At 50.2% G+C, this 21,779-nt stretch overlaps 1 protein-coding gene across 4 annotated transcripts in view; it reads left to right on the plus strand.

Moving 5' to 3' along the window:
- Window positions 1–3,016: 3,016 nt before the first annotated feature.
- Window positions 3,017–21,779, plus strand: part of PPARGC1B (PPARG coactivator 1 beta) — a 116,214-nt gene continuing 97,451 nt past the window's right edge. For 2 of the 4 annotated variants that reach the window (XR_011257343.1, XM_069592409.1), the window contains exon 1: window positions 3,290–3,398. Coding sequence is in view for 2 of the 4 variants with exons in the window: in XM_069592409.1 (XP_069448510.1) it covers window positions 3,321–3,398 (78 nt within the window). In the remaining 2 variants the exon portion in view is untranslated. Of the gene's footprint in view, window positions 3,399–21,779 lie in introns of all 4 variants that reach the window. The other 2 variants (XM_069592410.1, XR_011257344.1) reach the window with 2 other exon arrangements.

Consider the following 21,779-nt stretch of genomic DNA (forward strand, 5'->3'; position numbering starts at 1 on the left):
CAAGACTCATGTCCCCTCCCCCATTCACCAGCAAAAATTTACTAAGCAATCGTTCTGAATAGAATGTGGGCAGGGGTGGCAGCTGTTGTGTTCACTGATTTATCCATGGTTCACATAATCCCAGCTGGCACATAGTGGGTGCTCATCAAATATCTATTGACTGATGGGTAGTTTCCTGCAGCACAGTCATTTAGGGGAGCCTATTAAATGCAGATTCCTGGGCCCACTGTCGACCTATTGAATTTTAATCTCTGGTGACAGGGACCAGGTATCTGTCATGACTGGAGTCTGGGGTTTACACCGTGCACAGATCTGGTTTCAGATCTCAGCTGTGTCTCTAACTGCTTGGTCTTGGACTAATCATTTCAACCCCTTTTAAGCATTTGTTTCCTCAGTCATAAAATGAATATCACACTGCCAAATACTCAGGGTGTTGAAGTCAATCTGAGATGATAATAAGCTCAGTTGTCTGGCACATGCGCAGAAGAAACTGTTAAGTTTGGGCTGGTACCTATAAACACCCATAATATCTGGGCTACAGGGTTCAGTAGAGGTCGATTTAGCTCAACTCTTTTGTTTTCTACAGGGATGGAAACAGCCTCAGAGAGGGGACGGTGATTGCAGATTATATAGCCCTTTAGGTTTCTTGAGGGCTTTTATGGATCAGAGAATGTGAAGAGGTTGAGGATCTATTGAGTGGCCTTTAATAAAGGAATCCTTGGGATAAGATGTTTTTGTAAAAGAAGTTAGATATCTCAGGTCAGGTGCCTTCTCATCTGAGTCTCTTGCCAACGAGTAGCCCATTCTGAGGACACAGGAATTAGTGAGAAAGGCCCTGTAGCTGGGCAATTAAAGACAAAAGCTTTTGGGTGGTGCTGTTGAGGGCTTCCCTGGGAGGCCCTGTCTGGCACTGCAGCTCTGCCAGGCCAAGGCTGGCAATGGCTAGTCTTGGGGACCCTCAAAGAATGGCCTCTGGGGGATAAGGGGCATAACACCAATCAGAGGTGAGACTGGATCTGGGAGGGACGCTTCTTGGAAACAGCGACCTGGGAGGCTCTGGCTCTGATGTCTACAGGCAGCAGCAAAAAAGCATGGCCTCAGGAGAGCACATCTTTAGTGCTGAAGGTGATGACACCGGTGACCGTGGTGATGATGATGAGTGTGAGAATCAGCACTTCCTCTTTGCAGGCTACAGAACCAAGCAATTAATTTTACATGCATTGTTCCGTTCAGTCTTCTTAAGATCCCTACCTGGTGGAAACAGGCTTAGAGAGGTTAAGTAAACTAGCACAAAGCTAGTGAGCACCAGGATTCAAATTCAGACCTATTGGAGTTCAAGGTAGCCAGCAGCATATAAGCTCTGGAAGAGAGGAAAATAACATTGGCCAGGGCTTCGGGGGAAATATATTTCACCCCCATTTTTACAGATGAGGAAACAAAGGACTAGAGAGGTTAGCACTTCTCCCATGAAGTCAGGGACTATACCAAACACTTTGCATATGTTAGCTTCTCGATCATCATAACACCCCTCTTAAGTAAGTGACTCTATGGTCCCCGTTTGTGTAGATGAGAAAACCAAAGCCTGAGAATAAATGACTTGCAGGTGCTTGAAACCAGGCACTCTGACTAGAGGGCCCACACTCTTAACTCCCTGCGTTGCCCAATATTGGAGTGAGATGTAATGGGCTGGACCAGAGCCTGGGACTGCTGACTCCCAGGCTAGAGCTCCAAAGCTCCATGTAGGCTTTCTCTTGGGATCCATTGTTCCTTAAAAGTGCCCTGAACTAAAGCCCAGAGAGTGAAATCACGCCCTCTGGTTCTGGGAACCTCAGACTGGAGAAGGAAGCTCCTGCCCTGGTGTTCAAGTCTGAGCAGGTGTGCTGGGGACTCTCCCTGTACTCTCCTTTTCTCCTCCGGCTGGGAGGGAGCCAAGTAGGGTGGGCAGGGTGGGGCAGGCCTTGCTAGCTTGGGGTGGGAGGAGAGCAGGCGGCAGGAGCAATTGGTTGAAATCTTCCCGCCTTTCTGCCTTTACCAGGCTGTGCCCTCACCTCCCGGCTGGCAAACAGCAGGGTATGATGATGAAAGTTCAAGGCTGGCATCAGCAGGCCTGGGGGCTCTGGATCTGGCCCTGGCACTCACTCCATGCATACCCTTGACCTTAGGCCGTTTTCTTATCTATGAAATGTGTGGTGATGGTAATGGGAGATCTAAATCCTCTGGGATTTTTAGTTAACACATTACTAAGAACCTACTATGTGCCTGGCACTGGAGACAGTATGTGCAAAAGCAAACTCAGGCCCTGCTTTCATGGGTCTTTAAAGTCTAGAAGGAAGAGGTCTGAAGATCAAATCTTCACTGTAACTAGGGTAAAACGGCAACTGTTACCAGTGTTTTAAAGGTCTGCAGAGCTAAGGCAGCAGGGAATGATGGAAGTGGCAGGAGAGGGAGTTGACAGTCTGAGGCGCAGCAGGGAGGGATACAGTAAAGATGTGGTTTACTTGGTGCATGTCCGTGGGCAGGGAACAGTATTCAGTAGTTGGATGGCTTACCCAAGAAATGGGGAGGCCAGGGGCCCAGCAGGCAGCTGGCCACTTCAAGGCACTGTGGCCATGGTCAGAAAAGGAGTTAAAGTTTTCGGGGACGAAGTACATAGTGAAGGAAGCCAGAGAGAGATGGCTAAGAATATGGGTCAACGCATCTTCCAAAGAAAAGATTTTTTAAAAAAAAGCTTCCCCCTCCGAGGAGCCTCCCTTGATTTCTCCACCTTTGACCTATGGTATCCCTCCCTCTCTGGCTGCAGCCCAGCGAGACACTCAAGCCTCCAGGGCAGTCAGACCTGGGCTTTGTTTTCCTGTATTAAACTACATCGTGGCTTCAAACGAGGTTCTCTGCCTTCTGAGGCCTCAGTTTCCCCAGCTGTGCCGAAGCAGGTTGTCTCGTAAGGACCCGCCCAGCGCTAACGCAACGTGATTCGGTCGGCAGGAGCAGTGGGCTGCCTGCATTGCTGCGCAGGCATCGGGCTGCTGGCTGAGTACCGTCACCCGGCTGCGGGCGCTCGCCTCCCGGGCCGGGGGCCGCGGGCGAGGATCCCGGCGCCACACATTGCGCAGGAAAGTGGGGGTGCGACCCCCGGCTTGCGCTGGCGCCCTGCGGCCCCGCCCCCGCAGCCAGCGGCCCTGCGGCAGCGGGGGCCTGAGCTCCGCCCTCCCTCCTCCCGCCTGCCGCCCTCCCTCCTCCCGCCTCCCTCACTCGCTCGCTCCCTCCCTCCCCCCCGCCGGCTCGGCGCTGACTCCGCCGCACGCTGCAGCCGCGGCTGGAAGATGGCGGGGAACGACTGCGGCTCGCTGCTGGACGAGGAGCTCTCCTCCTTCTTCCTCAACTATCTCGCGGACACGCAGGTAAGATCAGCAGGGGCCACGGCCGGGGAGCCAGGGCCGCTGAGCTGCGGGGGCTGCCGCCGCAGCTGCGGAGGCCGGGAGACAGCGGTGGGCGCATTGAGGGGATCGGGGGTTCCAGACTGCAGAGCCCCCTTCCATGCACCCTGCGATGCACTTCTTTCTGGGGACAGGTAGCTGGAGGTCCCTCCACCACGCATGCCGGACCGTTGCGGTCGCTACGGCCTCTGGGGAGGGTCTAGCCTCGGTTGCTTGGAGTCCGGCCCACCCCCACCCCCCTACCCCGCCCGCTGAGCTGGGGGGTTCGGTGCTTCCTTGAAGAGGCTGAGCCGCGTCAGGTGTTGGGGACCCTCATGCTGAGTCTGGGTGCAGAAGGCGCGCCCTCAGGCTCCCGGCACTTGCTGCCGTACTTTCACGTGGACTTGTGGCCCCGGCGCAGGCGCCTGTCCCGGTCCCCGGAGTCCCCTGATCCTCCGGTCCTGGGTACCCGGTCTTCTACAGCTAGCCCCCCTGAGGCTCTCCAAAAGCTCCCGCAGCGCGGAGTTTTCTGCCAATTCCCGCTGAAGGCATAGGGGTCTGCAGGGCACGTGGACATGCGGGCGGGGATAGCACCTTCCTGGTTTCGCTACCTGGTGGAGCCCCCGGGGGCGAAAGCCCGGCAGGATGGGGCCGGAGGACTGTCTGGGGGCGCCTGGGTCCCCCTGCAGCGCGCGGCCCCTGGTGCGCGCTCGGCGATGCTGGGGGAAGGGCAGGCGAGGCGGCGAACCCGGCTCAGGCTGCGCCTGGGAGACCCACTGGCGACACGCGCGTGACAGGAGAGGGTGCTCCGTTGGGCCGGGAGGGGCGAGGAAGCTGGTTACTTGGAAACGGGGGCGGAGGGGGGTTGCTGCTGGGATAAACAGCCGGGAAAATGCCCGCACAGGGAGTGCGCGCCCCCTACCCGTTCCCCAGTTTTCCCCACCCCTTGCCTGTTGCAAGCATAAAGTTTGGCCCCATAGTTAGGGTTTTTTCTACGGCCACCCCGGCACGGGTAGCGGGGAGGCTGAGGGTGAAGCCGAGCCGCGAATGAGACCCCGGATGCGGATGCACGCGGGAGGCAGAGGGGCTGCTGGGTTCTACCGGGCGCGGCTTGCTAGGGCTGGTTTGGTACCTGGAGTCTGAGCGCCGGTGCCGGCTTGTTTTGCATAACACTGGAAGGGAGGGGGAGGGGGCGGGATGTGGGAGGGGAGAGAGGGAAACTTTGCTTCTTGTTATATCTGCCTGTCTTTGGGCGGCAGCAGCTGTCATGGGACCGGGTGGGCGGGGAGAGGCTTGCTAGCTGACTCCTTGCCGTGAGATGCGACTTGGAGGGGACGCAACAGCCGAGACGTTCAGCTCTGGGGGACTCTGGGTGGCGAGTCCCGCTGGCTGCTGGAACCGTGCGGCGTGGCGGGGTGTCGCCGAGAGGAAGCCCGCCACGCGTAGAAGAAGGCCGGTCCCTGATCGCTGCGGACGTCCATGCGTCAGGGAGCCGCGGGGCCTCGTGGTCGGTGGCGGGATCGTTTGGGTGGGTTCCGGGCAGGGGCCGCAGGGGCTAGTGGCGTATGATCGCGCTTCTCCAGGCCCGGGGAAAAGTGTGATGAGTGGTCTGTGCGCGGTAGTGTGTATTGGTGTGCACACGCCGCGCGCACCGGGCGCGTACCTTTACCTCTGACGAAACTGCAGCGGAGCTCCAGCGGCAATCACGGGGCGCCGGCACTTGCCCCGGGCCCCTGTCTGCTCCGAAGGCCGATCCCAGCCTCGGCACCACCACCGCGCCCACAGCCCTCTAGCCCCCAGCCCTCTAGCCGACAGTATGGGGCCGGGGGGACTGGATACAGAGCGGGCAGAGTTGCTGCTAGGAAAGTTCTGCCCTCGGCCCTCTCGCTTGTCCGGGGGTGTCTCCAAACCCCTCTACTAAGACGCGGATGTAAGAGGCCTGAAATAGCCAGAGACTCGTCCAGAGACCCAAAGGAAGAACTCGTCCACTTTGGACCCGACCCAAGGTTTCAACACCATCTTCAGTGTTCTTCGGCTCTCATTTGCCCTTTTAGCCGTCCAGAGTGCCTACCCAGCAGGCAAATTTCACCTAAGGAAACTAGAAATTTGGGTAATCGTGTATCAGCAGAAGCAGTGCAGTGGAAGTTAATCTGGGACGTTTTGCTTTTTTTATGTAACCACGTGATGGGCTGAGGCCCTTCGGGTGATCTCTGTCGTCCCAACTTGGGAAGTGTAATTGATAGGGGGAGCTTTGCCGCCGCCCCTAGAAGGCTCTGAGAGCCAGCCGGAAGAGGACCTGGGCGGGTCTTCGCGGGCCTCCTCATTTTACAGTTGGGGATCGAGGCTGAGAGGGCTGGACGGCTGGTACAGGACCACGCAGCCAGTGGGTGACAGAGCCACCCAGGGCTCCTGACTCCAGGTCCTGTGTGTTACCTCGAAATAGCACTGGACTTGGAGTCAGAAGGCCTGAGTGGAGTCGCCTTCCCCACTCTCTGGCTGGGTGACCCCGGAGCAAGCCATTTTAACCCTTCAGCCTCCTTTCTCCCATCTGTCAAATGGGGCTGGTGGTGCCGGCAAGAGAAGCCCAAGGCCCGGTGGTTGGGGGTGAGCACTATTTGCATGTGAAATGTCTGGTCCTTCCTGTAACTTCCTCTCCTCCCCCCAGACCCTCCCTGGCCCTCCCCTTCACTGTCTCCCCCTTTGGAAGGGGTGGGGAGAGTGAGTAGAAAGGTAATTTATCGGCTTTATCCCAAAGACTTGTCTTTGGCAGCTAATCCAGGGTTAGATAGAGGGAGGATTTCTGTTGTGGAGACTTATACCCATTCAGGTCAAAGTTCAGAAATTCAACAGATTAAGGCTTGTGAAAGTTTCTTGGAAAGGTTTGGGGCATGTGTTGCAAAGGACTCTGTGTGGGCTTCTCCTTGTTTCGGGCCCTGCCTGTAGTGCCCTCACCCACCATCCCTGCGTGGCCCTCTCCTCTAGCAGGCCTCTCTAGCCCAGCTTGCCCTGCTTTCTCCAGCCTCTGGTTGTCTTAGTCTGTGTTATACAACCAAGCATTTTGTGTGAGAGTCCTGTGGCCCAATAAGATTCTGGAACTGGAGTTGTGCCTTTCATGTCTTTGTGCCCCTGGTCACCTGTCACTGTGCTGAGCTCCTTTGCTTAGCTCTTGGCTAGGCACAGAAAACAGACAAGGGACACTCTCAGGCTGGTTGGGGGAACAGCTGGGCCGAGTATGGGGAGAGAGGAATGCAGAGGGCTGCAGCTGTGGGCAGTGACTTAGGCTCCAGAGACCACATAGTAAGCCCATACTAAATATGGGTTGTTTGAAGACACTTGGGACATCAATCATAGATGTGCAAACTGTCAGAGATGGCAGGATCTTTATAAATCATCAAGTCCAACCCCTTATCATTTAAAAATATTTAATAATAGAATTGTTAGGAAATACTGGCAAGCATAAAGAAAAAAAGAAAAGAAAATATGAAATCTTACCCAAACATAACCACCATTAATTTTTATATGTGTTTTCTGACTTATTCTTTCCTATTGATTCCTATGGATTATATTTTTATACAAAAATGGAATCATTCTTTGTATAGTAATTGTATCTTGGAATCACACCGTTCCAACATGGTTTTTTTGTCCTCCAAACAATATACTTTCCACATCAGCAAGTATTCTACCTAGTATCTTAATATCTTAATGGTTATGTAATATTGAGGGTTGAACCAAAAGGTATTTAATCAATCCTTTGTTGTTAGTCATGTAAGTAGTTTATATATATATATATATATATATAGCTCTTGTAAGCCATGCTGAAATGAATATCTCTGCCTATGTCTTCTTTTCTTCATTTAAATTCCTAGAAATGAATTACTCTGTCAAAGGAACTATGCAGGCATCTGGTAAACACATTTCTGGATTGCCTTCTAGAAAGACTGTGCTAATTTGCACACTAGCATTGTATGGGAATGCCCAGTTCCCCATACTCAGAAAACTCTTGGCATTTTAATTGTTTTTCATTTTTACCAGTCTATTCATCAATAAATTTTGTCACCTTATTGGTTTAATGTGCATTTCTTTGATGACTTGTGCTGCTGAAACTTTTCCCCAAATGATTATGGGCCATTTATGGTCTGTTCTGTGAAATGTCGTGTTAGTGAAATTGGCCTGTTTTTCAGTTGGTATGCTGTTTCCTCGTTGTTCTAAAACTGGATCTGAACACCCGAAGGAGTACCTGCCACACGGAGAACTGGAAAAAATGGCTTGACTACTGTTGACTTGCTTGGTCTGGAATGCTGTTGCCTCCACAGCCCCTGAAACCAGGGCTAACTTCTTTTCCAAGTCAAAGTTCTGGCCATCTATGGGGCAGGTTGAAGTGTAACCTTTGCTGGGTGCCTTTACCCACTCTTCATCTGTGTGAGACCCAGGAGACTTAAAAAACTTTTTCACCTGAGCGCAGAAGGGGACACATTGCTGGCCCTGTTTACCAGAGACCCAGGGTTCACTTTCACTGGGGCTTCCTGGCTGGTGCTAATGATCAGGATGCTTATGGAACCCAGGAAAGGCAATGGGCCAGCAACTGGGCCCTGGGGGTTTATGTTTCCCCTTCACCCTAGGGCCTTCCTCTCCCCAGCTGCTGCAGGCTAGCCAGAAGCTTCATCATTGCCAGGATGTGAGTCACCCTTTTCCTTCTGTCTCTGGAACAATAGAAGGAATACTGGTTTGAGTCAGAAGAAGCCTTGCAAATGGGGGCTTATGCTGGGAAGCGAGTCCCTAACATGAGCATTGCAGTATTAACAGCTATCTCCTCCTGCATTATCATCATCATCAATGCCATTTATTGAGCATCCTCTATGTGCTGTGTGCTCTGCTGAGCCTTCTGTTTGCATTATTACATTTCATTCTCATAAAGATTCTACAAAGTATCAGTTCAGTTCAGTTGCTCAGTTGTGTCCGACTCTTTGTGACCCCATGAATCACAGCACGCCAGGCCTCCCTGTCCATCACCAACTCCCGGAGTTCACTCAGACTCACGGCCATCGAGTCAGTGATGCCATCCAGCCATCTCATCCTCTGTTGTCCCCTTCTCCTCCTGCCCCAAAATCCCTCCCAGCATCAGAGTCTTTTCCAATGAGTCAACTCTTCGCATGAGGTGGCCAAAGTACTGGAGTTTCAGCTTTAGCATCATTCCTTCCAAAGAAATCCCAGGGCTGATCTCCTTCAGAATGGACTGGTTGGATCTCCTTGCAGTCCAAGGGACTCTCAAGAGTCTTCTCCAACACCACACTTCAAAAGCATCAATTCTTCAGTGCTCAGCTTTCTTCACAGTCCACCTCTCACATCCATACATGACCACAGGAAAAACCATAGCCTTGACTAGACAGAGCTTAGTTGGCAAAGTAATGTCTCTGCTTTTGAATATGCTATCTAGGTTGGTCATAACTTTTCTTCCAAGGAGTAAGCGTCTTTTAAATTCATGGCTGCAATCACCATCTACAGTGATTTTGGAGCCCCCCAAAAATAAAGTCTGTCACTATTTCCACTGTTTCGCCATCTATTTCCCATGAAGTGATGGGACCAGATGCCATGATCTTCATTTTCTGAATATCGAGCTTGAAGCCAACTTTTTCACTCTCCTCTTTCACTTTCATCAAGAGGCTTTTTAGTTCCTCTTCACTTTCTGCCATAAGGGTGGTGTCATCTGCATAGCTGAGGTTATTGATATTTCTCCCAACAATTATGTCATTATTCCCATTTTACAGCTGAGGCATTTACAGTTTCAGAAAACTCATTGACTTGCTGAAGATGATCTACCTGCATTACCTTGGAATAAGTGGAAATGGCAGGATCAGTGGGCAAGGTCCCCAGACCTCTTGATTTCAAGTTCCATGAAGACAGGGACTACTTTCTTTCTCTTCATCGTCTTCCAGCATCTTGAGCAAATGAAGGCAAATTGTCAAGAGAGAAGGCAGAACTACTTCTCTAGGTCTCTGTGAAATGGGGGTACTAGGCCCTAACTCTCAGGATTGGAAAATAATAGAATGTACGTAAAATGAGCATCTGTTGTGCACAAAACTTGGAATCCTTCTGTCTCTGAAACACTTTAGAAGGGCAAGATCAAGGATAGAAGATAGAATTAACTCCTGCCCATGCAAACTTTTCTCTGTAAGAAAGGGAAGCACAATTCTTGTGATAAGGATGGAGGGAACCCAAATAAAGTCATTTAGAAGAGAATGAGCAGGGTTGTTTACTGTCTCTCCCTCTCCAACATAGTTGAATGCCTCAGTTACATCCTGTGGACACTCAGCTGATGAGGAATCAATTGAACTGGATTGACCTTCCTGTTACTCTCCCTGACTTCCAGTCTGGGTCCTTGTCCATTCACAACTGGGTTCCTGTATTTACTATCACACCAGACTTTGTCCTCAGCCCCAGCGGCAGACCAGTCCTCCTAGAGCACATGTCTGATGCCACCCTGTTGCTCACACATCATGCATGGCTGCTTGCAGTGCTTAGTTGATCAGTCGTCTCCGACTCTTTGCGACCCCACGGACTGTAGCCCGCCAGGCTCCTCTGTCTGTGGGGATTCTTCAGGCAAGAATACTGGAGTGGGTTGCCATGCTCTCCTCCAAGGGATCTTCCCAACTCAGGGACTGAACCCAGGTCTGCATTGCAGGTAATTCTTCACTGTCTGAGCCACCAAGTACTCTTAAATGCAAACCTAAAGTTTAACTTCATGCGCAAGGGCCTTCAGGTACTTGAGGCTGAAGAGTTAGGCCCCTGACTTTATCCTAAGCTGTCTGCTTTCTCTTTGGGATCCTGGCCTGCCCCAGGCTATGTCATGAATCTTCCAGGAGGTATTGGCTCATGCAGCTATTTTCTGTCTTCTGTTGGAATTTCTGCTATTTGCATTATTCATCCTGCACGAAACTCAGCTCCCATGCTATCATTTTAGTGACCTCTCACATCCAGGTACCACTGCTCCATCCCATGTGTAGCAGAGAGCATTCTGAAGTCAGCCTGCCTGGGTTTGAGTCCTGGTTCTGTGATTTACCAGAAGTGAGACCTTTAGTATGTCACGTGACTTCTCCGAATTTCCGTTTCCTCAGGTGTACAGATAATGATAATAGTACCTCCCTGATAAAGCTGTTTCACTATGGAGTCAATGAAAATCAAAGGACATATGGATTTAAAGCACCTAACAGAATGCATGGCATAGAAGCACTCGGTGATAGATGCATCTCTTGTAACATACGTCTCATTGTTTAGGAAATCACTCCAGATTGTTAAGCTCCATGAGGGCAAGGATTTTTCTTCACTTTGTTAAACATTTTTTTCCCACAATGAATAGACAAATGCCTGGAATACAGTAGCCATTCAGAATCCTCTCTGGGTGAATAAATGAGCTAGACTATGAACCTTTTCAGAGCACAGGTTCATCAGACGAGGCAGATTGAAAAATCTTTTGGAATGACCTGAAAGTTCCTCTCCAGACATTCATCCCCAGCATTTTAATATATTCATAGGCTACCTGTGTTTCAAGCGCCTGCTCACACTTGACCACTCTGGAAAGCCTGTGAAGCACACTGTTCTGCTGACATGGAGGGTGCCGCTTACTATCTGCTAGTGCTTCGTTTTATTTTCTGTGCAGCATGCAGGATCTCAGTTCCCTGACCAGGGATCAAACTCATGTCCCCTGCAATGGAAGTGCGAAGTCTGAACCACTGGACAGCCCGAGAAAGTTGTGCCTGTGTGCTTTATCCCTATAAATAAAATGACAGCTTAGAAAGGACAAGAAAACATATTTTTCTCCTGGTCTGGTTTTGTGTTTACCCATTAGGTAGGCAAAGTTTTGAGCAGAACAATGTTTTATATGACTAGGTGTTAGGTTCTCTGCAAAGAACTTTGTATTTTAAAACATTTTATGATGGAAAATAGTGACCATACACAGCCAAAGCCAGTGGCAGGAAGGGAATCGAGAATATCTATGCCACTGTCACCCGGCTTTGGCCATTTTTGACAAGCGGCCACTCTTGTTCGTCCACTCACAGACCACATGTCATCTGTGGCTGTTCAGTGTGCATCTGTGAAGAGACTTTTGAATACTGTTGCAATGGTTTCTTCCAGTGTGAGGTTGCTTCTGTTTTCCCCATTTTGTAAGTGATGAACTTGAAGCACAGAGAGGCTAAAGCAGTAATGCAGGGTCTTGGAGCTAGTGAGTGTCTAACCTGGGATTTGAACATGGGTTCTTGAGCAGCTGCTGGTGGCTCAGACAGTAAAGCATCTGTCTACAATGCGGGAGACCCGGGATCGATCCCTGGGTTGGGAAGATCCCCTGGAGAAGGAAATGGCAATCCACTCCAGTACTGTTGCCTGGAAAATCCCACAGACAGAGGAGCATGGTAGGCTACAGTCCATGGGGTTGCAAAAGAGTTGGATATGACTAAATGACTTTACTTTCTCGACTTGGGAGGGACCTTGGAGCACATCAAATCGACCCCTACCATCCCAGGAGAAGGGGCCCTGGGCAGAGAAGGAGAAGCCACCTTGTTGGATGATGCCCAGGTCTCCTACTCCCTAACTAGTTCTTTTCTGGTATCAGAACTTGAGGGGAGGGTGGGTCTTGGCTCTGGGGGAGGGACAGGGTGATGGTTCGAGGAGAGACTCTGCTGCCCGAGGTGGCCAGGCTTTGTGGTGGCTGTAGAGTCCTGGGGTGCATATCACCAACTCCTGGAACAGGCTGCAAGTTCTTCCAGCCTTCACTGTGCCTAAACCCCAGTGAGTTCACCCATTCCTCTTGCAGTTGACCTTTGTTTTTCAGTCGCTCAATCGTGTCTGACTCTGCGACCCCCATGGACTGCAGCACGCCAGGCTTCCCTGTCTGTCACCAACTCCCAGAGCTTGCTCAAATCATGTCTGCTGAGTCAGTGATGCCATCCAACCATCTCATCCTCTGTCATCCCCTTCTCTTGTGTTCAATCTTTCCCAGCATCAGGGTCTTTTCCAACGAGTCGGCTCTTAGCATCAGGTGACCAAAGTATCGGAACTCCAGCATCAGTCCTTCCATTGAATATTAAGGATTGATTTCCTTTAGGGTTGACTGGTTTGATCTCCTTGTAGTCCAGGGGATTCTCAAGAGTCTCCTCCAACACTGCAGTTCAAAAGCATCAATTCTTCAGCATTCAGCCCTCTTTATGGTCCAACTCTCACATCCATACGTGACTATGGGAAACACCATAGCTTTGGCTCTACAGATCTTTGTTGGCAGAGTAATGTTTCTGCTTTTTAACATGCAGTTGACCTTGAGTTTTCTCATTAGGCGCTCAGGACCATTCCCTGAGGGAAACAGGGTTGGGAGACAGAGCTGAGAGGAGGAAGCTGGCCTGAAGGCACATAGCTAGCTAGGCTCCTGGCAGCAAGACTCCAGGGCTCCTGCCCTGCCCTTCCTTTAAGGCAGAGCCTGAGTTTCCACCTGGGCCCCAGGTCTAGAGTAGGGGACCAGAGAGACTTTTACAAGTCAAGGGCAAAGTCTTTTATCAATTATCCCCAAAGGCCTGTAATTACTGCTCTTTTAGGGAAGAAAACAAAGGTTTGCTCTAATTATTTGTTTCTGTGGCTGAGAGGGCTTTGAATCCTAGGATTGTACCCTGCTTGGGGCGAGCCCTGTGGCCTTTGGCATAAGAGTTTTTTGTGTGTGTGTGCCTTAGCACTTTTATCTAGGAAATAGGACTGATAGTAGCACATACTTAAGGGGTTTTCTGGGGAAGGGAATGGCAACCCACTCCAGTATTCTTGCCTGAAGAATTCCTTGGACAGAGGAGCCTGACGGGCTGCAGTCCATGGGGTCGCACACATGACTGAGTGACTAACATTTGCACTCGGGCTTCCCTGGTGGCTCAGATGGTAAAGAATCCGCCTGCAATGCAGGAGACCCGGGTTTGGTCGCTGTGTTGGGAAGATCGCCTAAAGAAGGAAATGGCTACCCACTTCAGTATTCTTTGCTTGGAGAATCCCATGGACAAAGGAGCCTGACAGGCTAGTCCATGGGGTTACAAAGAGACAGACAGGACTGAGCAACTAACACTTTTACTTTTTCAAGGGGTTGTACAAAAGGCTGTTTGAGATGATGCCTGTAAAGTGTTTAGAAATGCTTAGTATATAGGAGCCATTGTTAAAAAACAGACAAATATAATTCAGACCTTGCTATTTATCTTCCCACTGAACTCTTGGTCCTTGATCCTGTCTTAGCCCTGAGGTTTCTAGTATTATGATTTCCTTCACCCTGTCGTTCTGGGGGGACTAGAGAGGAATCCCCTCTAGCCTTAGCCAAGTGTTCCCATGCTGACTTTTCGAAAAGCAAATCCAGTTAGATGCTACTTAAAGAGAGGAGAAGAAATATCCGTGATTATGAGCTCTGGGCTTTAGAGTTTAACTGCCAAGGGTTTAAATTTGTATTCTACCATTTACTAGCTGTGTGACCTTCACCAAGGGTCTTAACCTCTCTGACTCCAGTTACCTCATGCAAAACTGGGGATAATTATAGTATGTTCTTAAGATAACTGCAGGAGAGAAATGTGCCTGCCACATTGCCTGACGTATAGTAAGCACCCACCTGACATGTAGTAAGCCACTGTGAAGATGACAGTGGTAATTATGTAAATACACCAAGGTAGACTTGAGCTTTAAGGGAGTTGGGAGTGCCTTAGAGACCATCTTCCTCAATGCCCTTACCTTGAGGTGAAGAAGCAGACAAGGAGCAGACTAGGGAATGCCTTCATATCACCCAGCCTGGCTGCTGTCTGCTTGGCCAGAGCTGGCTCTGCATAGCAGGGACTCAACTGTCTGGGCCCCACTGTCTGGGAACTCAGCCGGGCGAGCCCTGCTTGGCTGAGATGGATGCTCCCCGGCAGCTCTGCTGCCGTGTTCTTTCCTTGTGCTTGCCTGGCAGAACAGAGTCATTTAGCAGAGGGAGAGTGAGGAGACGTTAGAAACCAGGCCCTGAGCAGTTGCAGCAGCCAGCCCACGAGTGGCTCCCTGATGTTGCCATGGCAAACAGCCTTGGCAACGTGGCTGCTTGAACCTTATTTCTGGTCTCAGGCTCTTCTCAGAGAAGTGTGGTACCCAGGACATTGGGGAGGGCCCTGCCCTGGTTCTTTGGCACTGAGGATGACCCAGCCTCCATGCTGCTAGTGACCCCAGACCCCAGGAACCCCTGCTCAAAACATCTGCAGGCTCATCCTCCGTGACCTGCAGAAGCAAGCTCCTTAGTACAGCATCCAAGACCTCAAATGCTTATCCATTTATCCATCTATCTGTCCATCTATTATTCCACTACTGTTGACCATGCAGCACTGTACCCATTGCCACAGAGCAGAACAATATATTATTTTTAACATGAATCCTGGTGTTCCTAGACTGCCCTCCTCTTCAACCATATCCTTGAACAGTGATGACGATGAGAACAGTTAAAAACTGCTAACCCTTTCAAGAAGAGCATTTAATTTCAGAGGAACCCCATGAAGTGGGGTTTACCCAACTTCGCAATTGGGTAAACTGAGGCTGACTTCCAGTTTATGGTGCTAATATTGTTTTGCAGTTCCTTCCCTATGCCTGGCAACCCCTAGGACCCCTACCATGAGGTATCTGTTGCCCCTCCCCAACTCCAGCAGCATCCTTCAAGGCCTCAAGGGCTGCCTCCCCTAAATCCCCCTCTGAGAATTGCTCCCCCTTTGCTCTGTGATCCTATAGTCTATGACAGAATTTGCATCTCCTATCTTCATTTTGTATTCTGTCACCCTGATTAGTTTATATCTGCCCTTTAGCCCCTCCAAAACAAAGCACGTGGGGAAACTGGCTATGGTTTTGAATGTCCTGGTGAGGCATCAGCAAAGGATTTTGTTAGTATTGTTATTAATAACAGTAAGCATAGAAAGTAGCTAACATTTCATGATCACTTAATATGTGCCAGGTACTAAGATAGGACCTTCAGGTACATTGTCAGGTAAAGGATTCTCAGCTACTTGGAGAGGTCGGTGCTATGACAAACCAGAAAACTAAAGCTACCAGATGTTCAGTGACTTGCGCCCTATCACCCAGACAGACAGTGGAAAGGCTGGGATTTGAGCCTAGGTCTGCGTGGCTTCAGAGCTCATGGTCTTGCCCACTGCAGTGTGACCAGTCTGGCTGAGCATATAGCAAGGACTGGAATGGGGGTGATGGACAGCGGGATGGGGGCGTCTAAACTTGGCCTCAGCTGGGGGGTGCTCACTGGAAGTGAGTGGATGTGGAGGAGACAGTGCAGGGGCCTCAGAGTGGCGTCCCTATAGCCGAGATGCGGGTACGGTGGGGCGCAGAGGAGAGTTTGCTTTGGGGGAAGATTTGTATGGGGAGGAGACCTATTTATTCTGGACCTTCCCTGGAGCCTTGTTAAATGCAGAACTCTGGTCCCAGCCCGTGATAACTTTTATGTGTTTATTCTTTATGTTCTCTCTTCTCTGACCAGTCAGGACCAGAGCTCCCTAAGGAAAGGGATCTTGTCAAGCTGGTTCAACATCAGATCTCCCAATGCCTTGACAGCGGCTGGTATACTGTAGGCCCCCAATAAATACTTGTTGAATTACTAAATGAATGAACAAATGCCATTTGATCTTTCAGGAATGTCACCAGCCATTTGCCTGGCCACAGAAGCCCCTTCTCTGTGTGTGGAGCTAGGATGTGGGTGAGGGGAGTTTAGGAGGATTGTGCTAGTTTCCACAAGGAACCCACTGCCCTTGTCTCCAAGATAAGCCTTGCACACAAAGGAATCAAAGGACAAACATCTTTTGGAGCCTCCAGAACCCCCTATCAGAACACACCTCTAGCGGGCAGGTCTTTGTGGAATGTTAAAACATGGGGTTAGGAATCCAGTCTGTTGCTCTGGCCCGACTGGGGAGGGGCTCAGAGCTTCCAGAATCTACAGGGAGGGATTTGGTCAAATGTCGCTATGTCTTCCAGGGAGACCAAAAGCAACACCTTACACCAGGCCTCATGTCCATTGCCCAGCTGCTATTCCATTGGGTCTGGCCTCCACTCTGGAGGAAGAAAGTAGAGAGGGAATTCAGAGAGGTAAAGGGATCATTCAGGAACCCAGGACTGTACTCTTTAGCCCAAGAGGATTAGCTCCAAGCCAGATCCATCATTCCTTGCTCAGAATCGCCTGGAGACTCAGTCTCTTCCATAGAAGATCACCCCTCACCCTTCCCGCCTAGGGCCAATTCACTCCTTTTTTACACACAGTTCTTACAGGCTTGGCAGTCCTGTCCAAGCCTCAGGACATTAGAAGCAGCAAGTCAGTTCTGTTAGTGTGTCCACACAAGCGTGGGGTGCAGGGTGCGTGGCAGAAACACGTGGATTCAGCACTGAAAGCCACTGGGGCCTGAGCAAGCAGCCCCCTTATTCTGAAAACATTACTGTGCAAAAGTACAAAGCTAATGCCTCATAGAGACAGTGTATCATCCCCAAGGAAAGGTATATTCTGATCAGTGGTCTCTGTTCAAGAAAGCAAGAAAGTGAAATGTATTTTGGTGTCACTATCTAAAACAGGCGGTCTATCAAGAGGAGGGAAAATTCCAAAGTTGTCTATAAATGAAGCTTATTGTGAGCACACATTATTTCTTGATAATGGCTGATGAAGGAGTCTGTCTAGCTGTAAAAGTTTCTTTGAAAGCTGAGGCAGTCTTGTCACGTGAGAGGTTGTCTTTTGGATTTCCAAGGCTGCAGGGAATAATAGAAAGGGCCCGTGTCACATACTGACTGGCTTCAAGAAACTGTAGCCTCGTGATGAAAGAAAGCTGACCGTCTGTTTTAAATCTTAGCTTTATGGCTATTAGCTGTATGACCCAAGGAGTTAGCCACTCTGCTCCTGTTTGCCAGCTCCCAAATGGGAATAATAATAGCTCCTACCTGCCAGAGTTGGTAGAACTAATCAGTAGTTCTCAGCCGTGACTGCATATCAGAATCATCAGTGTAGTTTAAAAAAAAATAATAATTATACGTCTGAGGCCATCCCAGACTTATTGAATGAGGATCTTTGAGAGCAACCCCTTAAGTGTCTGTGTTTTTCGAAAGCTCCCTGTCATAGACACCCTTCTTTGGTCCTAAACAAGCAGATACTATTTGTAGAGTGTCTGGAATGAACTCTCTTGTCTCCTCCCTTCTCTGTCCTTCTAGCGTTAGTCCAGAGCACAGGATACAGATGACCCAGAAGCAGATAGAAGGCCCCTTTATGATGCCTGTGTAAAGCAGGGTGGCTCCCTTATCTGGCATTTCTGCTTGACCTTCACGTTAATCTCATGTTATAGCAAGAGGAGAGCCTATGTGTATGCTGATTCACTTCAGTTGGGTCCCACTCTCTTCGACCTTGTGAACTGTAGCCCACTAGGCTCCTCTCTCCTTGGGGATTCTCCAGGCAAGAACACTGGAGTGGGTTGCCATTCTCCTCCAGGGATATTCCTGACTCAGAGATCGAACCCACGTCTCTTGTGTCTCCTGCACTGGCAAACAGGTTCTTTCACTGCTAGCACCACCTGAGCAGCTTTCCCATTTTACAGAGGGGCAGGTGGAGCCACAGGGTGATCTGATATGATCCTGCAGTGAATCAGATATTTGTCTTTATCTCTCTGTCTGTCCCACTAGAGCCTCGGCCACACACACGCACACACACACACACATTTCTGGGGCAACTCAGGAGGTGGGGATCATGATGACTGCAAAGGGTGTGGGTTGGAAGAACGAGAAAGGAGGGAGCTCGAGGGAAGCTAGGCTGCTTACAGACCCTTAAAGACCCATCTACAGGCTGGTGCAGGTTGTCCTACGAGGCCCTCTGATGGTGTAGAGCTGGAAGCCAGTTCTCCTGAGGCCGTTAGTTGTCCTCCCAGCTCTATGTGTTGCTTCTATGGAGAAGACAGGGTTTGGCACCAGTGATAATAGGAGTAATCTTCCAGCTATGTGGTGAGGCCTTTGCATATGCTGTGCCTCTGTCAGGAACACTCTTCCCAGGCTCCCTCGCCTCCTGCAGATCTGCTGAGACATCGCCTCCTCAGAGAAGCCTTCCCTGGTCTTCCTGTTCTGCCCACTTTCTGTTGCAGTGCCATGCTCTCTTTTCTTCAAGGTCTTTAACCATCCCAGGTACTTTCTTGTTTATTACTTTTCACCCCGTTGAGTGCCTGTTGCCCCATCAGGACTGGATATTGCCCATCTGGTTCCCACTGCACGCCCAGAAGCTAGCCTCAGGCCTGATCCACGGTTGTTGTTCATTGAATGTTTCCTGAATGAATGAATTGTGTTGAGCCTTTAATCTGTACTGGCTTTAGTGCTGAGTTCACTTAACTCTCCCAACAACCCCAGGACATAGAGCCCCAAACTTCAGATGAGGGGCCTGGGGCTCAGAGGGTGAGTGTGGGCTGGGGGACTAGCTTCTCTGCTGCCCAAGACACACACAGGCACCTGGGGTTCCAATAGCACCCTGCCGCTGACGAGTCATGCCCCAGTGCTCCGGTGACCTCATGCCACTTTCTTCCTTGGGTTGGGCAACAGCACCACCCTCTCTTGTGGGTGTCACCACGGGCACCTGTCCAGCAACACCCAGGCCTCCAGCACTTGCCCTTCGTCCTGGTGGCCAAGGGAGTGGCTGCCTGGCATGTACTTTGTAGACCAGCCCCTGCAGGAGTGTGGCTGTCTCCCTCCTCTGGAGGTGGTCTCAGACCAGTCAGTGCAGCAGGTGAGCCTAGAGGACAATGATGGTGTCTTGTGCGTGTGTGCTAAGTTGCTTTAGTGGTGTCTGACTCTGTGGCCCTATAGACTGTAGCCCGCCAGGCTCCTCTGTGCATGAGATTCTCCAGGCAAGAATACCAGAGTGGGTTGCCATGCCCTCCTCCAGGGGATCTTCCCAACCGAGGGATGAAACCTGCCTCACTTACATCTCCTGCACTGGTAGATGGGTTCTTTAGCCCTAGCGCCACTTTCCTAGAAGCTTGTTTCCCTAGAGACAAAATGGGCCCAGTTTAGAGGATTGGAGTGTAGGGAGAGCAGAGTGGGCGAGAGCAGTGGTCCCCAAACTTTTTGGCACCAGGGACTGGTTTCATGAAAGACAGTTTTTCCATGGACCAGTGGGAAGGGGGATAACTGTATCAGGATGATTCAAGCACATTACGTTTATTGTATACTTTATTTCTATTATTATTACATTGGTTCCACCTCAGATCATCAGGCATTAGATCTTGGAGGTTGGGGACCCCTGGGCTAGAGAATTAGGTCAAAAGCATGAGAGGAAGGAGGGGAATGTAGAATCTACACCAGAATGAGAAGTCCTCTTTTGCTCAAGTTCATGCATGCTAAGTCATGTCAGTCATGTCCAACTTTTTGCAGCCCCATGGACTGTAGCCTGCCAGGCTCCTCTGTCCAAGGGATAATCCAGGCAAGAATACTGGAGTGGGTTGCCATGCCCTCTTCCAGGGGATCTTCCTGACTTGGGGATCAAACCCACATCTCTTATTTGCTCAGGTGACCTCATAGTAAATTTTCAAGGATCCAGTTGTGGGACAACCAGAGGAGGAGAGGTGTCAGTTGGTTCCAGTAATGGACTCGGCCTGGGGTCTGGATTGTGAGGGGCGGTGGAAGGCAGAGTAGAACAGTGGTTAAGACTGGAGCTCTAAATCGGGGTCTGAGTCCAGAATCTGTCATTTAGCAGCTGAGTGGCTTAGGGCATGTTACTTAATCTGCCCGGGCCTCAGTTTCCTCAGCTGTGAAATGGGATGATGGTAAGTATATCAATGAGTGGTTGCAACGATATAGTGTCTGAAGAATTTAGTGTGGTATGTGGAGGTGGTTCTTCTCCGTAACAGTGGCAATCAGTGACTGGTTGGTTTGATGACAGATGGATGGCAAAAACCGGTAGACCCCATGAGTTACAGAACCGTTGATTATCAGTTGGTACCTTTTCCTTTCTCTATCTGTGTGGCATTCACTTCCTCTGTGTAGGAAGCTACAATTGCAGGTTTGAACAAGCCCTGCTTCCCATCCTGGGAAGAACAGATCCGCAGATGGCTGTGGAGGGTGGCCATTACAGAGGGAGTGTCCAGGCAGCTCATGTAGCAGAAAGAGGACTGAGGAGAGAGCTAGCTGACCAGTGGGGGAGGGCATCCTAGAGAGAGGCCATCGTGTCATAAGGCGCAGCATGTCCTGTGGCTGGTGAATGAGCAGTGAGTGACTGCAGGGGGACATGGACTCCTTCCCCATCGGTGGAGGCTTTGAGCTGGCTGGATGACTCCTGTGAGGGGGAAGAACATGCAGGATGAGCTAAGTGTCTAGAAGAATCACAAGTAGGAGCACCAAGATTTCCACCCATAGGAACTAGCAGGAGGCTGCTCTGAAGGAGTGGGGAGGTTTTGGGAGTGGGGGTTGACTCGATTTCCCCCCAGCCTCACAGGCAGGATGGAATGAGTGCTATCACCCTGTGGTCTATGCAGCCCTAGGTGTGAGTGGAGGCACAAGGCTGGAGCACAGCTTCTCACCTGCAGAACTGACCAAGGTCCTTTTGCCCAATGAGGCAGTAATCTCCATCATGATGGGGCCAGCCCCACACAGCCACTGACTACTTGATGGACAGGGAGGAGGCTAGTAGCTTTACAGAAGAAGCCGTTAATAAATTTAATGATGAGAGTGATAATTATTGCCATAATTATTATTACTATTACTCATCTCACTTCTACTATTATCCCTTTTAGCATATTACTGGGAAGTTCTCATAGTATTTTATAACCTCATGACAATTTCCATTTTCATTTTACAGATGAAGAACCTGAGACCCAGGGATATTGAAATGTCTTACCCAATAAGGTCAATGTCTTACCCTCTTAATTTGAGAAGAATATGGCATTTGTGGCCCCCAAGTTCTGCCTGGTCAAGAAGGCATGGCTTTGGAAAGGGGCCCTCAGCCATTCACGTCTGTGCCTTGTCTAGACTGAATTCCCAAGATTATCTTGAATTCTCCTTGGGGCAATGATCCTCAGTCTTTATGGAGTTGCAACAGCAACTCCAAAATCCACTGTGTGATTTTGCAATAGTTGCAACTCCCCCAGAAAAGTATAATTTCCAGCAACTCTTCTTTGAGTTAGGGAAGAGAAAAATCTTGTTTAGAGGATTCTGTAGCTGTCCTGGAGATGAGAGAGCTAAGAGTACCATGGTGAGAACATAGTTCTTAGGGTCTGGAGGCAGGCCTGGATTCGGGTCCTGCCCATCCCTTTCCACTGGGTAACCCTGGACAAGTCTCACCTCCTCTCTGGGCTTGAGTTTCCCCATCTCTACCATGCTGTGACTTATCCTTTT

This window comes from Ovis canadensis, chromosome 5 (assembly GCF_042477335.2).
Source record: "Ovis canadensis isolate MfBH-ARS-UI-01 breed Bighorn chromosome 5, ARS-UI_OviCan_v2, whole genome shotgun sequence".
Classification (NCBI taxonomy): Eukaryota; Metazoa; Chordata; class Mammalia; order Artiodactyla; family Bovidae; genus Ovis; species Ovis canadensis.